Raw genomic sequence first — 16,664 nt, forward strand, 5'->3', positions numbered from 1 at the left:
GGAGGAGAAATAAGTGCGCTTTTGTGCACGAGTGTTGCCATATGAATGGAGATGTGGAAGCACAATTTTACCCATGATGCATGCGTCTTCGCAGGACGCTCATCGTGTATGTGTAGCATTAGTCTGGCAGATAGTGGTGAATGAGCGAATGCGGAGAGGTGGAAGCTAAGGCTGTGAGGAAGGATATGGAGAGGGACATAAGGAGAAGACAAACACCGTCTGTTCATCCAGGAAGCAGAAAGCCACTGATTAGCATGGAAGGAGCAGGTCTGGAGGGATGGATGAGAGGGAGGGAGGGACGGACAGAAATGAATGGTGGTGGGCGAGGACTGAAAATGACTTAAAGGGTCAGTAAAAGCACAAGAGACAAACAGTGAGATGAAAGGATGCAGGGCACGCAGTGTTAATATTAGCATCACTTAACTTCCCCTTACCAACCGCAGCCTTCCATGAAAACCTATTAATAAATTCTCATTAAAACTATGATAAAGCACTGTCACCATCTTCCCTTTCCCCGTTTTTCTCTGCCTTACCCACTTTTCCTCCCTCGCTCTTTCACCTCATTCTCCCCATTTGCTTCTCAGACAATGGGAACAAGTTACAGATGGGGTTTCTAAATTAAGGTGCCAACACCCAACTATCATTATAATAGGGCCTTTGTCAGTGTGCTAGGTTCAACTAACCTCTACTCCCTTTCAATACCCAATAATGCGCTGTCGCAGATAGACTATAAAGTCATTACTCAGCTGTTATCCGGACTCACTGTGCCATAAACTGAAGAGGACAAAGGCAATATTAATGTTTTCTGTCAACGTCTGAAATGTGTGCACTCTTGTTTTCCGGATAAAAAGATGAAAATGTCTTCACAATTCAGGAGATTTAGTTCACACTTGTAGAAATGAATAAAGGAGGGTTGAGGAATTAAAGCACTACTGGGACATATCGGGACACACATTTAGTCGTTTTCTTGTTGGGAATTAGATGAGAGGATCAATACCACTCTCTTGTCTGTAGCTTAGCTTAGCATTAAGACAGAAAGCAGATGGAAACACTTCAAATATTTGACACAGAAGAAATAAGAAGTGAGCTTTAGGAGTGCTGGTAGGCCTTTGTAGACCTTCATGTTAAGCTAAGCTAGCTGTCTCCTGACTTCAGCTTCAGCATCAATGTGCAGACATGAGAGAGACTGAAATTCTTATCTAACTCTTGGCAAGAAAATGTATTTAGTATTATTCAAGTAACAGTGATGTAATGTCCTCAAACATGTACCGAGATATTTGCATATGTGTCAGCAGGTGTGTGTATAATCACTCCAGGAAGATGATTTTGTTTGTTTGTTGCTATGGTGAGAGTCGCAACAGTGCTGCAGTATAGAACTTTATGACTGTATAACATCTTAAACACATTCCACCACACGTCAGTGTTCCCCCTTCATTCCACGCACACACACACACACACACACACACACACACACACACACACACAAACTACCTTTAGCTGTACCTGTCGCTCTCCCAGAATGCACCAGTGGGAGCAAGGGAGCGTGGGAGAGCCGTCGGCTGTGACTGACACCCGGTAATTAATCCTGGGAGAGTGAACGACGGGGGGAGACAGGAGCACAACGCTCACACAACCTTCGTACAACGTTAGTTCTACATGGCCTTAAAATTCATGCTCCTTACGGGTGGAATCCAGAGGGAGAGCTACAAAGTTTCTCCTGAAGAAAGTTGGTGATTTCTTTTTCCCTCCTCTCCTTTTCTGTTCATTTACGGCCTTGCAATTTGCTCAGAGCCTTATTTCTTTCCTTTCTGCTGCTCTGTCGCTTCCTTCCCCCCCCTTTTTCAATCTGTCTTTCTCATTTTTACTCCACTCTCGTGCTCCATCTCTTCTCTCTGCATGCTCCCACCCTCTCCTTCTCCTGTCCCCTTTTCTCCTTCTTTCATCCCTCTCTCCTTCTGTCTCTTTCTATCAGTAATTGTTCGCCGAGTCTAACGCAGGGCCAAGGTAGAGAGCAGGCTAAATTGGCCGAAACATCGGCCCCGCTATTACCATCCGGCTGGGATTCATTCAATGCCCCCCTCGAGTCCTCCACGACCTGCGCTCATTCCTCACTCCGTCCCTCCCTCTTCCTCTACCAAGTCACCGCTAAGAAAACTGGGAAAATCTGAGAAACACATCAAGGGCCAACAGAAACCCCAAAATGGAGAACACCCCCCCTCTTATGACCTGAACATGGTGGAGCAACCTGCTCCCACGGATGTCTGTCTCTGGTCCTTATTAGTGCCTGGTAGTGTATGTGTGTGTATTTGTACTCACTCACATGTATTCATGTGTATTGCCTATTTTGCCCCGAGCATAATTTGATATTTTATACTAAACTGTATGCTTATGAACTGACTGGGCCGAGCTCAGTGTTCTATGTCAAAATAATAACTCAAATCTCTGCCCATAAATTATGTGGACTATATGCTTAAAGTTTAAGTGGAGGGTTAACAGGAGGCTTAACAATATTGACAAAAAATGACAAGAAAAGAAAAAAAAAAGTTATCTATGTGGTATTTTTCAAAGCATGGCTCCAAAAGTGCACAAAGAAACATGAAATCAACAACAACAAAAAAGTGATGGCGAGCCAAGAAACACAAAAGCAAGATGAGAGAAATTAAAATATACCACAAACAAGAGAAAATCTGTTTCGAAAAAAATCTATGAATTCATCCTGCCAGGTTCTTCAGGCAGGTTGATCCAAAGTGTGGAACGCAAATGACTGGACTGTCTCATGTTTCCAATGTGGAAAGCGAGCGTTTCGATCAAATGTATCACAAATAAAAAGACTCCATCCAAAGAAAGATGCTGACAGATAAAATACAGAAGGCCTGCACACAGGCAGTCACACAATGACCGAATTACACAACATCCAGTTTTAATCATCATCGTACATCGCTAGACTCCGAGCTAAGTGAGGGGAAAAGCGTTTTCAATTACTCGCACAGACACACACAGACACACACACACACACACCAATTACCAGAGATGCTGGCTCTTTCCCAGCCTGACCTTCAGCCAGGCAAACTGGGAAATGACTTTAAGAGATTTTTTTTTTCTTCATCTGCTCTATTCGTGACTCTGAGTGGGTTTTGAGAGAAAGAGAGAGAGCGACTGAAAACAAAATGTGGATGAGGACGGATGTGTGAGTGACAGCTGTAATTAGAGAGCCCTAACATGTGGGTGAGAAGTAAAAAAAAAAAAAAAATGCACGAGGAAGGAAAACAGCAGACGACAGACGGGGTGAGAGTTCAGAGATCAAATGTTGACCGGCTGACGAGGCGGAGCAAAGGTCAGCGAGAGAGTCCGGCTGGAGTTCAGTTCCTAACTGTGGTGTCGGGAACGTAGTGGAGACGGCATAGCAGGCTCCAGTGAAATAGGCCAAGTAATGAGCTTTGACAGCTGTTGCTTGCAGCCGCCATACTCAAATGCCATAATGACTAACAGGACAATGGGGATGAGCTCCAAGCTCATTCATTTAAAGAGTAACTCAATATATTAGTGATGCGACAAAGCAGTAAGAAAGTAGGCATATGACAAGGAAGCAATGCTAATGTTTTCATATTCACCAAAATATTTGTGGGTTTGTCAGTGTTTATTAAAACTAAACAAGCTGTAATAAATAAGTATCAAAGCTAAACAAGTCTGTGATGTTTGTGTTTAGCTTGTGGTCCATGTTCAGCTCTATGTTTCATGTTCTATGTGCTGCTCTCAGTGATGCACTTTTCTCCTGGATAAATAAAGTTGTGAACAATGGGGAAAAAAATCCAGCTGAAAATCAGGTTTTGAAAATATTTTGCAGCTCAAATGCATGAAACAGCATGAACTCCCACATTGCTGACATGCCTTATTGCAAGGGATTGATGTAGGGCTGTAACAAACATCAAATGTCTTTGCCCAAATAACCCAAAGACGTTCAATTTATGCAATGTAAAATGCAAAAGCGCAGCAAATTCCTGCATTTGAAAAGCCAGAACAATCAGTTAATTGACAAATCAATGCAGCTCTTTAAGGTTGCTGTTCCATGTGTTCCTGGGACATTTTCACATCAACAAATACCCATTGTGCTACTTTCTTTTGCCAATTTTTTCCAATGTGTTACAACTGTGAAAGTTCCAAAAGGTTTTTCTGCTGCCCCAGTAAACTACTTTAGTGTTTAGTGATATTTGGAAATGCAAAAATAGCTCATCACCAGAGATGTGCCCAAAATGTTACAATGAAGGATGTTGCAGATTAGTTCATGTATAGCATTTGCTCATACTCTTGATCATGAAAATATGCCACAACAGAACATTGTTTATGATACTGCACAGATCCTGTACGGCAGGGAATAATTAGAAGCCGTCCAGCTTCGTTGCTGCTTAGACAGTTAAGTGTTATGCAGGAGGAGTTCGGCTGCTCGTCTGATTTCATAAACTGTTTTGCTGAGTGATGAATCCACAGGCACTTGACAGATCACTCGGGCCAAATGGCAAGCCAACGATGAGCTAAGCGACTTAGCAGATGTTTTAGTTGTTAAAATTGCTCTATGACACATACTCACTCATACATAAACATCTGTCATGTATAAGAATGAATGCTGTTATTTTCCTGGGAAATGAAAGTATAGGGCTTTATGTCTCATGTGGGTTTTTCTGTTTGCTCTCTGTTTGTGTGTGTTTCTACCAGTATGAACTCTGAGCTGCATGACTCAGAGAGAGAATGAGGTCTAAAAAAAGGAAGAGGTATCATTAGGCATCAGGATTGTTAACAATATTTGTTATCGCAGTCAGTGTGAGTCAGGGGGGGAGGATTGGAAGAACCAGACTCATCAGCGGTTGATTCATACAGCTGGATGGAGCAAAGTGGAGACATAGAGTGAGAAAAAAAAAAAAAAATGTTCTTCCTGTATTTCTCCTTGGCGTCTTACCCCCTTTCTCTTTTACACCTCTTTCATTTCTCTGCATACATCTCCCACTTTTCCATTTGCCCTTGTTTTTCCCACCTTTTTCGTCCCCTCCCTGCATCTCCACTAACGTTTTATCTCTATTTGTCTTTCTCGGTCGTTCTCGTCCTCCTCTACTGTTCTGCAGCCTCTCTGTGGAAGACTGAATCTGGGATGCAGCGGTTTATACCCTCATTAGTTTTCTGTCACCATGACTGATCACTAAGTACCACCTGGAATCAAAAGACACCTATTAAACCAGCAGTCTCCTACTTTATGTGTGTGCAGAAAGACTGTCTCTGTGTGTGAGCGGGTAATATAGGTTGACATGAGCGAGCGAGAGAGAGAGAGAGAGAGAGAGAGAGAGAGAGAGAGAGAGAGAGAGAGAGAGCGCAATCACTCTGCTTATGTGTTCTTTTCCATAACAACATTTGTTACTAATACAGTAAACGGCATCATGCATGAACATTACATATTCCTGTGCATTACAATGTACTGTCCACATTACGTGTGGGTATGCTTACGGGTGCAGGGCATGGACGCTGGGTCCGTTTCAGAGCGGAAGTATCCTTTATCGCAGACGCAGGAGGTGGATCCCTCCCTGACGGAGTAGCTGTGGAGCGGACACTTGGAACAGGAGCCATCAGTGGCCAGAGCGCGGTAGGACCCAATCTTACAGGCTGAAAGATTAGAGGGAGACAGAGGAGGGTAGGTTTGGTTAGATGTGACATTAACATGCAACATCAGCGGCGTATTGGCTGTAACCTGACATACAGATGTTGGGACACTGCGTAAAATGTGTAGAAAAACAGAATGCAATCATTCACAAACAAAGACAGCTGTCGAGACATTCCAGTCAAAAGCAAAAATGTCAACCTCATGCGGGCACTGGGGGGAAAAGTCAGGGGATCACTAAAGCCATTAAGATGCATCTTCTAGGAACCATGAATGTCTGTCCAAAATGTGGTGCCATATTGAGATACTTCACTGGATAAGTTAAACTTGCGCAGACCTGCTGGTGGTCATTGAATCATCAAAGTCATTAGGGTGCATCCTCTGAGGACCACGAATGTACAAATAGGCATGCCAACCATCCAGTAGCTGCTGAGATATGCTAGTCAGAGGTTGTTTGGTCCAAAGAGGTTGACTGAGTGACAAACATACATTACCAGCTCAAATATAAAACCTTAAACATCAATTTGGAAGCTACATCCAGACTAAGTATCACAAATGAAGTTTCGTATAGGTGGCTGTCTCAGGTTTTGGTAATGCAGGGATGCTGTCATACATCACACTTGACGTCAAATAATTGTTTTCTAACGGAAGAGTGGAAGAGAACTCTGTGATCTTGTTCATTTTCCCCCAATTACCAACAAGAAAACAGTATGTTGCCCGAAGGCCTCTCCTCTCCATCCCTTTGTCTTCATTTTCCATTTTCAGTGCTTTCTCCCCTTTCTCCTTTCTCACGAATCTGCATTCTATTATCAAAAAAACAGAGCAGGAGCAAAGAGCGTTATTTCCTCTGACAAAAAGAAAAGATCAAATAACTACCTCTTGTCTTTCTCACAAATTTAAGCTATGCTCTATTGGCACGATTTAGAGGCACAATGAAACCAGAGCCATTGGCATTTCAGACAATTTAACAAACAAATGCCACCACACTTGGCACACCAGGGGCTCTGTCACTCTCAGGAGGCTGTTTTCACTCTGTGGGGCCTAACACACACACACACACACACACACCTACACACACACCTCAGTCTGAAACGGTAACCTAAGTGACACTTTTCCTACTTTTGGCGACAGCGCTCGCCTTTCTTTTGAGTGACAGTTTGATTGGAGGGCTCGTGTTTCAAGGAGTTTCTCCCTCATCTATCTGTTTCTATAATGGCCGGGGAAGCCGAGTGGGGTTATATTTCACCCTCTGAGCACTGAACCAGAAGAGGAGGACAAAAGAACAATTCTGTGAGAGGTGCGGTGCAGACAGTCACAACACCGATTGGACCAAATAACCTGTCAATCAATGAGGCTGCCGTGTGCTTAGCAGTGGGCGGCGAATGGTATTGGGGCCAGAGGGTCGATGGTTTGGGTTTTGGTACAGTGGGCAGTGTGTGTGAATGTGTGTGTGTCTGTCGGTCTTGTTATGATGTAAAAAGACCCACCGGAGACAGATGGGTAAATTCATACCCAATATAAATCAGATAATTGCACACTTATACTCTGCAGGGGTAAAGCGATCCCCCTGGCACACACACATAGTCTCGCTGTCTTCACAAGCACACACAAGCCAGATCCGAACGTGCATTTGAAAGGCATTGATTTTAATGCCACAGTCATAAATACACAGGGGATCATACATACAGAAGAACAGTCATATAAACAAACTCCCACATGTGTTCACCACACTAGAAATCAAATCAGTGCCTATGCACATACACCACAGTGAGGAGGAAGTCTGTCATCCAACAAAAACACACATTCCACCAACCACCCGACATGCTCACACGTACACACAGAGGAGGAAATCCACAATCGCCCTAAAATATAGGGAAAACCCTGTCTTGGAGGCGTAATAAAGTCAGGCTCTTTGCCCCACAGCCGCTCTTCTCTTGCAGCTGGATTAGCGTAGCGTGGCGTTAACCGAATCGGGCTAGCTGCTACCTGCTGAGCCATTCTTTGCCCATTCCCACTCAGTCAATCAGGGCTAAATCCCTGCCGCTTCACTCGCTAACGCTAAGCTAAGAGTCCCTTTGATTGTAGCCTGCAGGGGTGCGTGAAGCCTCCATTTCTTTTCTTCCAAAAGAGGAGAGATTAGTCGGGAGGTGCTTTGTGTTATCTCTCTATCTTTAAAGCAATCTTTCAACACCCAGTCTCATCACTAGAGACAGGAGGACACTGGGATTTGTGGGTATTGCTTAAGAGGTTGTGACTGCTTCAGGTGACAAAACACAAAGTTGCTGTTAGGGTTTGTACATGTGCGTTGACCAGGAAAGTGTCCAGAGTTGAGAGTGGGGTCAACCAGCTGTTTGAGATGATGCCCCCTTTGCTAAAAGCTGGAGGGAGAGTTAATTGAGTACTCCGCTTCAGAGCCTTTGGGCCTGAGCCTCTTTAAGGAGACAAAGTCTAAGAGCAGGCTACCTCAAACTGTGCACGGTTGATGAGTTTTTCGCTCATCAATCATTAAGCTGTCCCAGGTTGACCCCAGAGTCCCCACAGGCTGTCCCACAATTCTTTGCACAACTCCAAATCCCTGTCTGCCATCGTCATGATCCAGCATCTCAATCTGGGGTTTGAAACTCTGCATTTTAGAAATTGTGTTTGAAAATATGATGTCAACATATGAGGGCTTGTTTATAGCAGCTACTGCCCTGCAGAAAGGAACAGTCAAGGGAAAAGAGAAGTCGATATCCATGTTAAGCTGGGGAATTTGCTTCCTATTAGGAGTGTGAGTGTGTGTGTGTGTGTGTGTGTGTGAAGGAAGAGACCGCAGTAGTGGGTGGTCCAAGAGACCGTGGCTTCAGAGAGGAATCTCCCTTAAGACTTGCTGGATTTATCACTGCCCGGGCCAGCCATGGCAAACCCACACACAGACGCAAATACAGACACACATGAACACACATGTATTTAGTTTTTATGGGATCTGAGCTGAGAAGCCCTCATCATATCCTCTCATACAGCTCTCAAAAGTCTAACCCAGTTTTTCCACACCATCTTTTTTATATTGTCTCCTTTTTCGCCCTGTCGCTCTCTAACTCTCCTATGTTATTTTTTCTCACTCTCATTCGCCCTCTATCTCTCTCTCCCACTCTCCTAGGCTTTCTCTCGGCAGGCCTTCTTTCAGACAGAGAGGGGTTTGTCAGGTGCCAAATCCCTGAGCTGAGAGATCAAAGGCAGACAAAGAGACTGGTGACTTACTGTTCTATTCTGGAAAGGCAAAAAATGGAATCCCTCATAGACAGGGACATCGCATTCTTCCCCCTTTTCTCCCCCAGCAGCTCTTTCACTCATTCAATCCTCCTCTCTGGCTTTAGTCTTTTTCCCCTTTTGTCAGTCTTTCCCCCACCCATCCCCATCCCCGTTGTCTCTAAGCTAAAGCACGTTTGGAGGAAAGGGGGCGACGAGGGTGGAGGGAGAGGATTGTGGGAGTTAATGAGTAGTTTTGTCCATGTGGTGGGGATTCTGCTGGCTGAATTGGCTGCACCGCGTGAGGGGAGGGGAAAACGGGAACTTCTGTTCAAGACAAAATCGTCGACGCAACCATCTGCAAAAAATGGGAGTGCACAGAAGCTAATGATACAATGATAGCTACTCACACGCGAGCCAACTAAAACCCAAGTTCTCCTCTGAGTGGCAACAACCTACACACAAGGCTTTAAACAGCCATGGATGCTCCCTACACTGCGGCCAAATAAAGCCACATCTACCCACACACCCACCCACTGAAGCCCACCTTGAGTGACCTGCATGCAAAGCCTGATAGGCAAGCTATTCTGCAGCCTACACAACAAAGTATCCAATACACTGGGGACTGAAAGCATGAGAGCTAACTTGCGCTACAATAGCTATCCAAAGCCCCAGGAATATAACACCCAGCACATGGCTCACAATAACTAGACCTGCCCAGGCAGAACAATTGCCTCTCTTATAATCAAAAAAGAGAATTAAGTTCAAACTATAGCATTTTCCCTCCATTCAAGGCTTCACTTTATCTTCTTTGGGTGATGAAAACTCAGTCACTCTTTTTTAGTCATAACAGACAGTGAGCGCTCTTCAGAGGAGCAGTCAGAGGCGTCCTCACAAAGCTGCTCTTTCAAAAAACGAAGCGATCAGCTTTCAGGACCTGAGGGCAAGGAGAGTCTCTCCTTCTCCTGCACCTTGAGGAGCCAACGATTTCTATTCAACCTGCCTTTCTGACATATACCTCTGCCTTTGTGTCTCTTCTGTCTCTTTTTGTCTCTCTCTTTCTCCCCGTGGAGAGTTTGTTGCTCAGGTGAGACTCCTGCTACAAAGGATTACTATTCCAAGAGTGCTTTGTGCAGCCCCTAGGTGTAGTCCTGAGTTGGATTTAAAAAAAACAAAAAAACAAACTTTCAAACTCTTAGATGTATATACTGTCTATTCCCACCCAGATACGCATACAGATAATAAATGACCATCCACATCAATACACCTGAGCTACTGGCATATAAGCAGGGATAACTAGCTGCTGACCGTTAGCATCTGTCACTGGAACAGCAGGAGAGTGGAGCAGGTTAACTCATTAATTCTGTCACTGGGGGTTATTAATTACCTCCGGCCCTGACGGCGACACATAGCCACACGGCCAGCGAAAGCCATCAGCGTGATGGATGAGGGACACACGGCCACCGAAACTGATCACCATGATTGATGACATACATCGTCACACATCGTGACCTTGACCTGGGGGGAAGGTGCCATACTACTGGTACCATCCTTTAAAATGCAAAAACAAAAAAGTTAGGTAGTGACATCTGGGTTGACATCCTCACTGGTGTTAATGAAGGCTAAGAACAAAAGTCAGCAAGGCTAACGATGTTAATAACACCCAAGCCAGCCTTGCTGACAATCACTGCAGCTTTGCTAAAGGTGGCCGGTGCCAGGGGGTGCAGGAGTTGCCAACAGTTTGTCTGTCAGACAGTGGATGATTTATAACTGTATTTTCAGCAGCACCGATCCATCACAAGCCACCCACGACACTGCCCTAATTAAAATGTCTCTACCTGACACATGGGAGCACCAGCCAAAGTAGCAGATGAGCAGCGCATGTCGTAAAAATGAAAATTACAACAAAAGCAGAGCCTGATGGCTAAAAATGGTCATACACAGTAACATGTTAAAGCCTAATAAGGACGTTTCTGTTAATATAGAGGCCTATCAAACCATTTCCTACTCCGATATACTGTTAACAAGGGTCCACTGGGGTTCCACCTATATTGTTTCTGTTTGGATTGCATAACTGAAAAAACTGAAATATTGTTCCGAGGACTTCCTGCGGACCAAGGGCTCTGCGTTCTTATTGACACGTAGGCCTCAACTTCCTCCCTAATTCCTCAAGCCTGGCCTTAAGAAGGAATATTAGTACAATGGTTATATCACAAAAATCTAAAGTATTCCACCCAACCACTTCAGAATGGACTACACCACTCCCTAAAAATGAGACCAGGGTACTTATGTGAATGTAAGGGAAAGAATGGGGCACTAAAAGAAAGCTAAAGAGAGGGACAGAACAGGGAGAGGTGTAGGCAGCAAACAGATCCGTCTTTGTTAGGTCAAATACTGTCTTGGCTACGATGGGTGGGGGCCACTCAGATTCCACTTTTGCACCCACGCCAGGTCCGCAAGGGTGGCACCACCCAAATCTAGGCACAGTGCCAAACCACTAAAGACCTTTTGTGACCTAAGATTTGTGCAGCAGGTGGGTAATGGACTATAATTCAAGACAAACAAGACAGAGAGATATATATACGCAAACAGAGGCTTACAAACCTCTGCACACCTGCACAATCTCAGGTATGTACACAAAGCCTTTCAAAGGTAGACTACACAGATGCACTTTGCAGTACCATGCATGCATACGAAAACACACAAAGACACACACACACACACACACATCCACCAAACTGGCTTTGTGTACGCAGGGTAAGCACGAGGACATGAGCACTGCAGGGACGATGGGAGGTAAACAAACTCAGTCAGGGTATTGTCTTGGTCCAATTTCCCGAAGGTCTGCAGGGGCCTGAGTCTCATGTTGGACGTGTGTGCATCTGCATGTGTGTGTGTGTGTGTGAGTAGGCAGTGTACCTAGCATGCTTTCCTGACATTGTTTACTATGAAAAGAGCTGCATTTCAATTCAATTATGAAAAAGAGGCAGAGAGGTGGGACGTGGGGGTGTATGCTAATGCTGCTGTGCGAGGGGACACTCACATCGGCACACACCGCTAAACAATTGGGAGAGCTCAACTATTCTGCTCGCAGCAAGTCAAAGAGAATGGGGCAGGAAAAGGGAGGATGTGTGAGGAGAACACACACAAACACACACCAAGAATAGGTGAAGAGGAAGAGGAAGCGATAGGGAAGCAGTCTCAATGGGGCCTCATATCCAATTCTGTAAACAAGTGTAAACCACGTGTCGCACTGTAGCACAAATACATAACAAATCACTGAAATCCCCCTCAATGCAACATTTACAATAGATTTGTCATGTTAACATAGGTTAATTGTACTTTTATTCATGTTGCACATCATACATCGCACTCATTATAGGTATTGATTTTGTGGATTCAAAAGCATGTAAGATTCAGTTATTGTGACACTGGGATAAACTGTATCTTAAATGATGTTTTTTCCAAGTTCAGGAGAGCATTAGAACAAGTGGCAGAATGTTTTGAGCTCAGCTCAGTAAAATGAACAGAGACTCATTCTACTTGTCTCGTAATCACATTCCCAGAACAATAAATAAATAAATAAATAAATAAATAAATAAAGCACACTATATCATTAATATCACACTGTACTAATTCCCATCTGGTTCTAATCAAGAAGATCTGATCAAGATGATCAGAGCAACCAACTAAGCAACTCCTGTAACATGACTCTTATGCATCACTGCATGCATTTCTATTCTCACATTGCCTCACTTAATTTCTGTATGACCAGTTATTGATACTGGAATGTTTCGGTGCTAAGGGTCAGTTTTGTGATATTTATTGCGAGTTGAGATACAAGTAAATTTAGGTAGATTCATAATGTCTATCATTTGATCAATTCTGTTTCCAGCTCTAAAACACCTCTCAACCTCTTTCAACCCTTTCTGACTGCCTGCCACAGGTGTGTGACCTCAGGTGACTACAATGGTACTAGAAAATGGCCAGAGTATGATGTCATTACCACATAACTATATCACATATAATGTAAAATGAAAATAAACCTTTCATATCACATAACGTAGCATCCGGATAAAATATGGAAAAAAAATTAGTAAGCAGTCGCCATCAGTATTTTTTTAAAAGACAAACAATCCAAAATTCAAATCAGTGGCATTGGAAAGTATTCTTACTTAGTCCTTAGCATAAACAAAGAGGGGGACTGGCCCATCATGCCGAATGCATTAACCACTTAGAAGAATATAATGATGCACTTACCACTCTCAAATATTTACATTAACATTAACCGCTGGTCAAAGTGAGTGTTTTGGTTCTGCTACATCCTCGTATTAAATGAAATCATAAAGCAAAGCACACTCGAACGCAGCTCACACACTCAGGGAGAACGCACGTGTCAACACTTAAGTGCGGTGAAACAAGCATACAAAAACTTTAATTACCTTGCTGCCTTTGGTCTCAGGGGCAAGTTTAACATCAACCTTGTTGGTTTCTCAGAAGCAGCTTGGTGGGTTATGAGGGGGGTTGGGAAGGGTCAACTTCTGAGTGAAAAGCAAGGTATTTTTAGGTTGTTTGTTTAGGTAATCTACTTGTAGCTCCCAGACGACAGCCTGTCTGGGGCCTCAAAGCACCTTCTATTGTGCATGTGTGTGTGCGCGAGGGTGTGTGTCCCTGAGAAAACCGTGCGCACAATTGTGTCATTGCATTGTGTGTGTGACGACATGTAGTTATATGCACTCTGTGTGTGTGTGTGTGTGTGTGTGTGTGTGTGTGTGTGTGTGTCCGTGCTCAGTCATACATAAAAACTTTCCTGGGTCACTAGCTCCTCAACAGCTCGTGTCAGCCCAATGACGGTCTGCTGGTCTCCACTGTGGCTGTCACTGATTTAACCTTTGACCTCTCCTGGTGTCACTCAGGCCTCACTCTCTCCAGACCACTTTCCCCTCCTCTCTCTCGCTCTCTCTCTCAAAACAGCATCGAGGTCATTGCTGTCAAGGAAGCGATACCGCCTCGACTTGAAACTGTGTCAGCTCCTGTTCGCATGGTATGGAAATGCATGATATGTGTGTGCATTCCTAAGTTAATAGCATATATGTGTGTCCACAAACTTTGCCATTGGGTGCATGCGTTGCCCTCTCTAACCCCAGGCTAGTTGAACCTGGCCTTGCAGGGGGGCTACAGGGTGTGTAACAGGAGCCTGAGGTTAATGGCTGCTGCTTAGACCGGGTTACTCTGCTAATGTGTAATGTTTTAGCCTCTAGCTTTGATGTGAAGACAGACACACAGGCTCGGCGATGATGGGAAGAGGCAAACAAAGATTCAAATGCACTGCAAGCTTTGAAGTAAGTGTGTGGGCACTGCTGGAAGAGGGCCAGCGTCAAGTTTCTGTGTTATGTTTTGTATCTTTTGGACTCCTCGCGTTACTTCACTCCAAGTATGTCTCCTGCTCTCTTCCTGCCTTGTCTGTTATCTCTCCTTATCTTTATGGTTTCTTTCACCGCTTAGGGTTATGCTCCACACTTGGCAGCTTTGTCTGTGATTCGAGCAGCACCCAACGCCACGCAGACCTGCCAAAAATGCGTTCATGACCTCCTTTATTCTCTTGCTTAACACTGCCATTATTGTATCTTTACACATCAAACACAAAGGATCTACCAAGGATATTCCACCCAACACACAGTTCTTATCACCATTTAAATTACCTAAAAGGTCAATTCTGTAGACTATCCCAAACTCTGGATGATCTATGCTATCAACAGCTTTCATAGGGACTATTTCTTCAGTTGGCAGTAGCTCCAATGAAAACAGTCAGGTGAAACAACCCTACAATACACACAGGTAGCACCATTGACAGTAATATCAACTACAGCTGCCAGAGGTCGTGACACAACCACACTAGACTTGTTCAGAGAGCGATCACCGTCCGTACCCGTAACCCCCCACTTCACCTTTCACATTTCCAGCCGTTTATCAAGCTCACAAGACAGGAGTCAATTCATCTTCCTCTCTCCTTTACTCAATACACACACTCCCTCTGTCATACACATTCATGCTCCACTTGGATATCTATGTGATTCCGTTTCATTCCAGTGACTTCCTTTCTTTCTCACTCTCTATCCTATCTGCGTTTCTCTGTTTTCTCTCCCCTCCTCTTTCTTCCTCCCCTCACATTGCTCCGTTGTGTGAGACTTCAACGGATCGCATCTTTTTTTTTTTCCTTCTCTTCCAGCAGTATTTGACAGCTTGCTGCGGATCAGTGGGGATCAAGGTTTCTAATCCCAGAGACGTGCCCTAGCATGGACACACCTCTGCCTTTGGCTGGAGATCTGCAGCTTTGGATCCCTGGTGCTGCGAGACCTCCACATCCCCAAATTACATTTCAGCTCTCCCACAGAGAGGTTACACCTCACAGGCAACCCTGCGGTGTGTTTGATACACACGTACTTTACATGCCCATGTGCATACACATGTACTCGCAGCAAGAGGTCAGCCACATGATCTCAAAGTTCTGGGGTGAACCCAGGACTGTGTGCATGTATGTGTGTTAGAGTTTATCTGAAAGAGCTGCCAGGCAGTTCCCACTGTAAATTCCCATTTCAAAGATTTCTTTAAAGGGAAGAGTTTTGGGGGAATGCGCTGATTCTCTTTTTTGTTGTTGAGAGTTAGATAAGAAGCTCTGTGATTGGATGTTTCTTACCTAAACGCACCTTGGAAGCCGTAGCTGACATCTCTCATTGTGTTTCTGTGCACACAGGCTTGTACCGTCAATGCTTAATCAACAAATCAGCTTTTTTTCTAATGCAGCTGTTCATCTTTTGTGGTAATGATTCATGCGGGAGAGTTTTATGGCTATTCAAGACTTGGAAGTGCTCCAAACTCATCTAACATTGTCTATGCAGGAAATGAACAGGACTACCTTACATGCCTCCTCCCACTTCGCAACTCTATTGCACTGACAGATGTCCTTTCAACAACCTGCCTGCATTCCTTATTCTTCTTCCTACATAAAAATCGCACATTCTAAGCGTACGCGTGTAATGCCAGGGAGAATGAGCCAGTGTGCTATTTCCTCCACCATCATGATTAGAAAAGGGGGATCACAGCTCATTAAAATGGGCACTGTGTCCAGTCTCAGGGCACATCAGATTACAGAGCGGCCCTTTATTGCAAGGCTTTTTGTCATAACCCCTAACTGATTGCCACGGAGCAGCCTTTGATTTGGCCACTGAACTCTGTGCCCCCTGAGAAAAAGGATGACGACGAGAGAGAAGAAAAGACCACCTACTCTCACCCTGGCAGGATGGAGGGAGCTTAAGATAGAAATCAGCGGGGGAAAGAGAGAGAGAGATGAAACATTTTCAAGGTGTTTGCAATCAGCCTCCCATTGTCACATAGTGAGGGAGAGTTGGCCGTCCATCTGAAGAGCTGCGGGCCTGCTTTGTCTCCGGGCTCAGATCATGCAACGCGATTGGAACGTTAATAGAAGGTTATGATACAGCATGCGATATGCCTCCTGCAACAGATGCTCAGAATAAATATAGGACAGATAATGGTTCGGACACACACTGTCTGTCTACACACACACACTCAGTCCTCGCTATCAGTAACACATTGCTCCAGATCAAAGGGATTTCCGTGCAATGGTGAACCGACGGATGAAGTGTAGAAAAAGCACGGCTGCCAGACTGGAACTAAATCTCTTTCCACTTCACTTCCCCCCCGTGTTTTTTGTCTCTTTTTCTCTCTACCTCCCTCCCTGCCTCCTCATCTCCATCTCCTCCACTCTCCTTGGCGA

The 16,664-nt window shown here is 44.5% G+C and overlaps 1 protein-coding gene across 2 annotated transcripts in view; it reads right to left on the reverse strand.

Annotated features, from left to right (window-relative positions):
* epha4l (eph receptor A4, like) overlaps positions 1–16,664 on the reverse strand; it is a 55,480-nt gene that overhangs the window by 26,294 nt on the left and 12,522 nt on the right. For both annotated transcript variants that reach the window (XM_076735870.1, XM_076735869.1), the window contains exon 4: positions 5,491–5,646. In XM_076735870.1, coding sequence (XP_076591985.1) covers positions 5,491–5,646 — 156 coding nt within the window. The remainder of the gene's footprint in view (positions 1–5,490; positions 5,647–16,664) is intronic.

This window comes from Chaetodon auriga, chromosome 7, assembly GCF_051107435.1.
Source record: "Chaetodon auriga isolate fChaAug3 chromosome 7, fChaAug3.hap1, whole genome shotgun sequence".
NCBI classification, from domain to species: Eukaryota; Metazoa; Chordata; class Actinopteri; order Chaetodontiformes; family Chaetodontidae; genus Chaetodon; species Chaetodon auriga.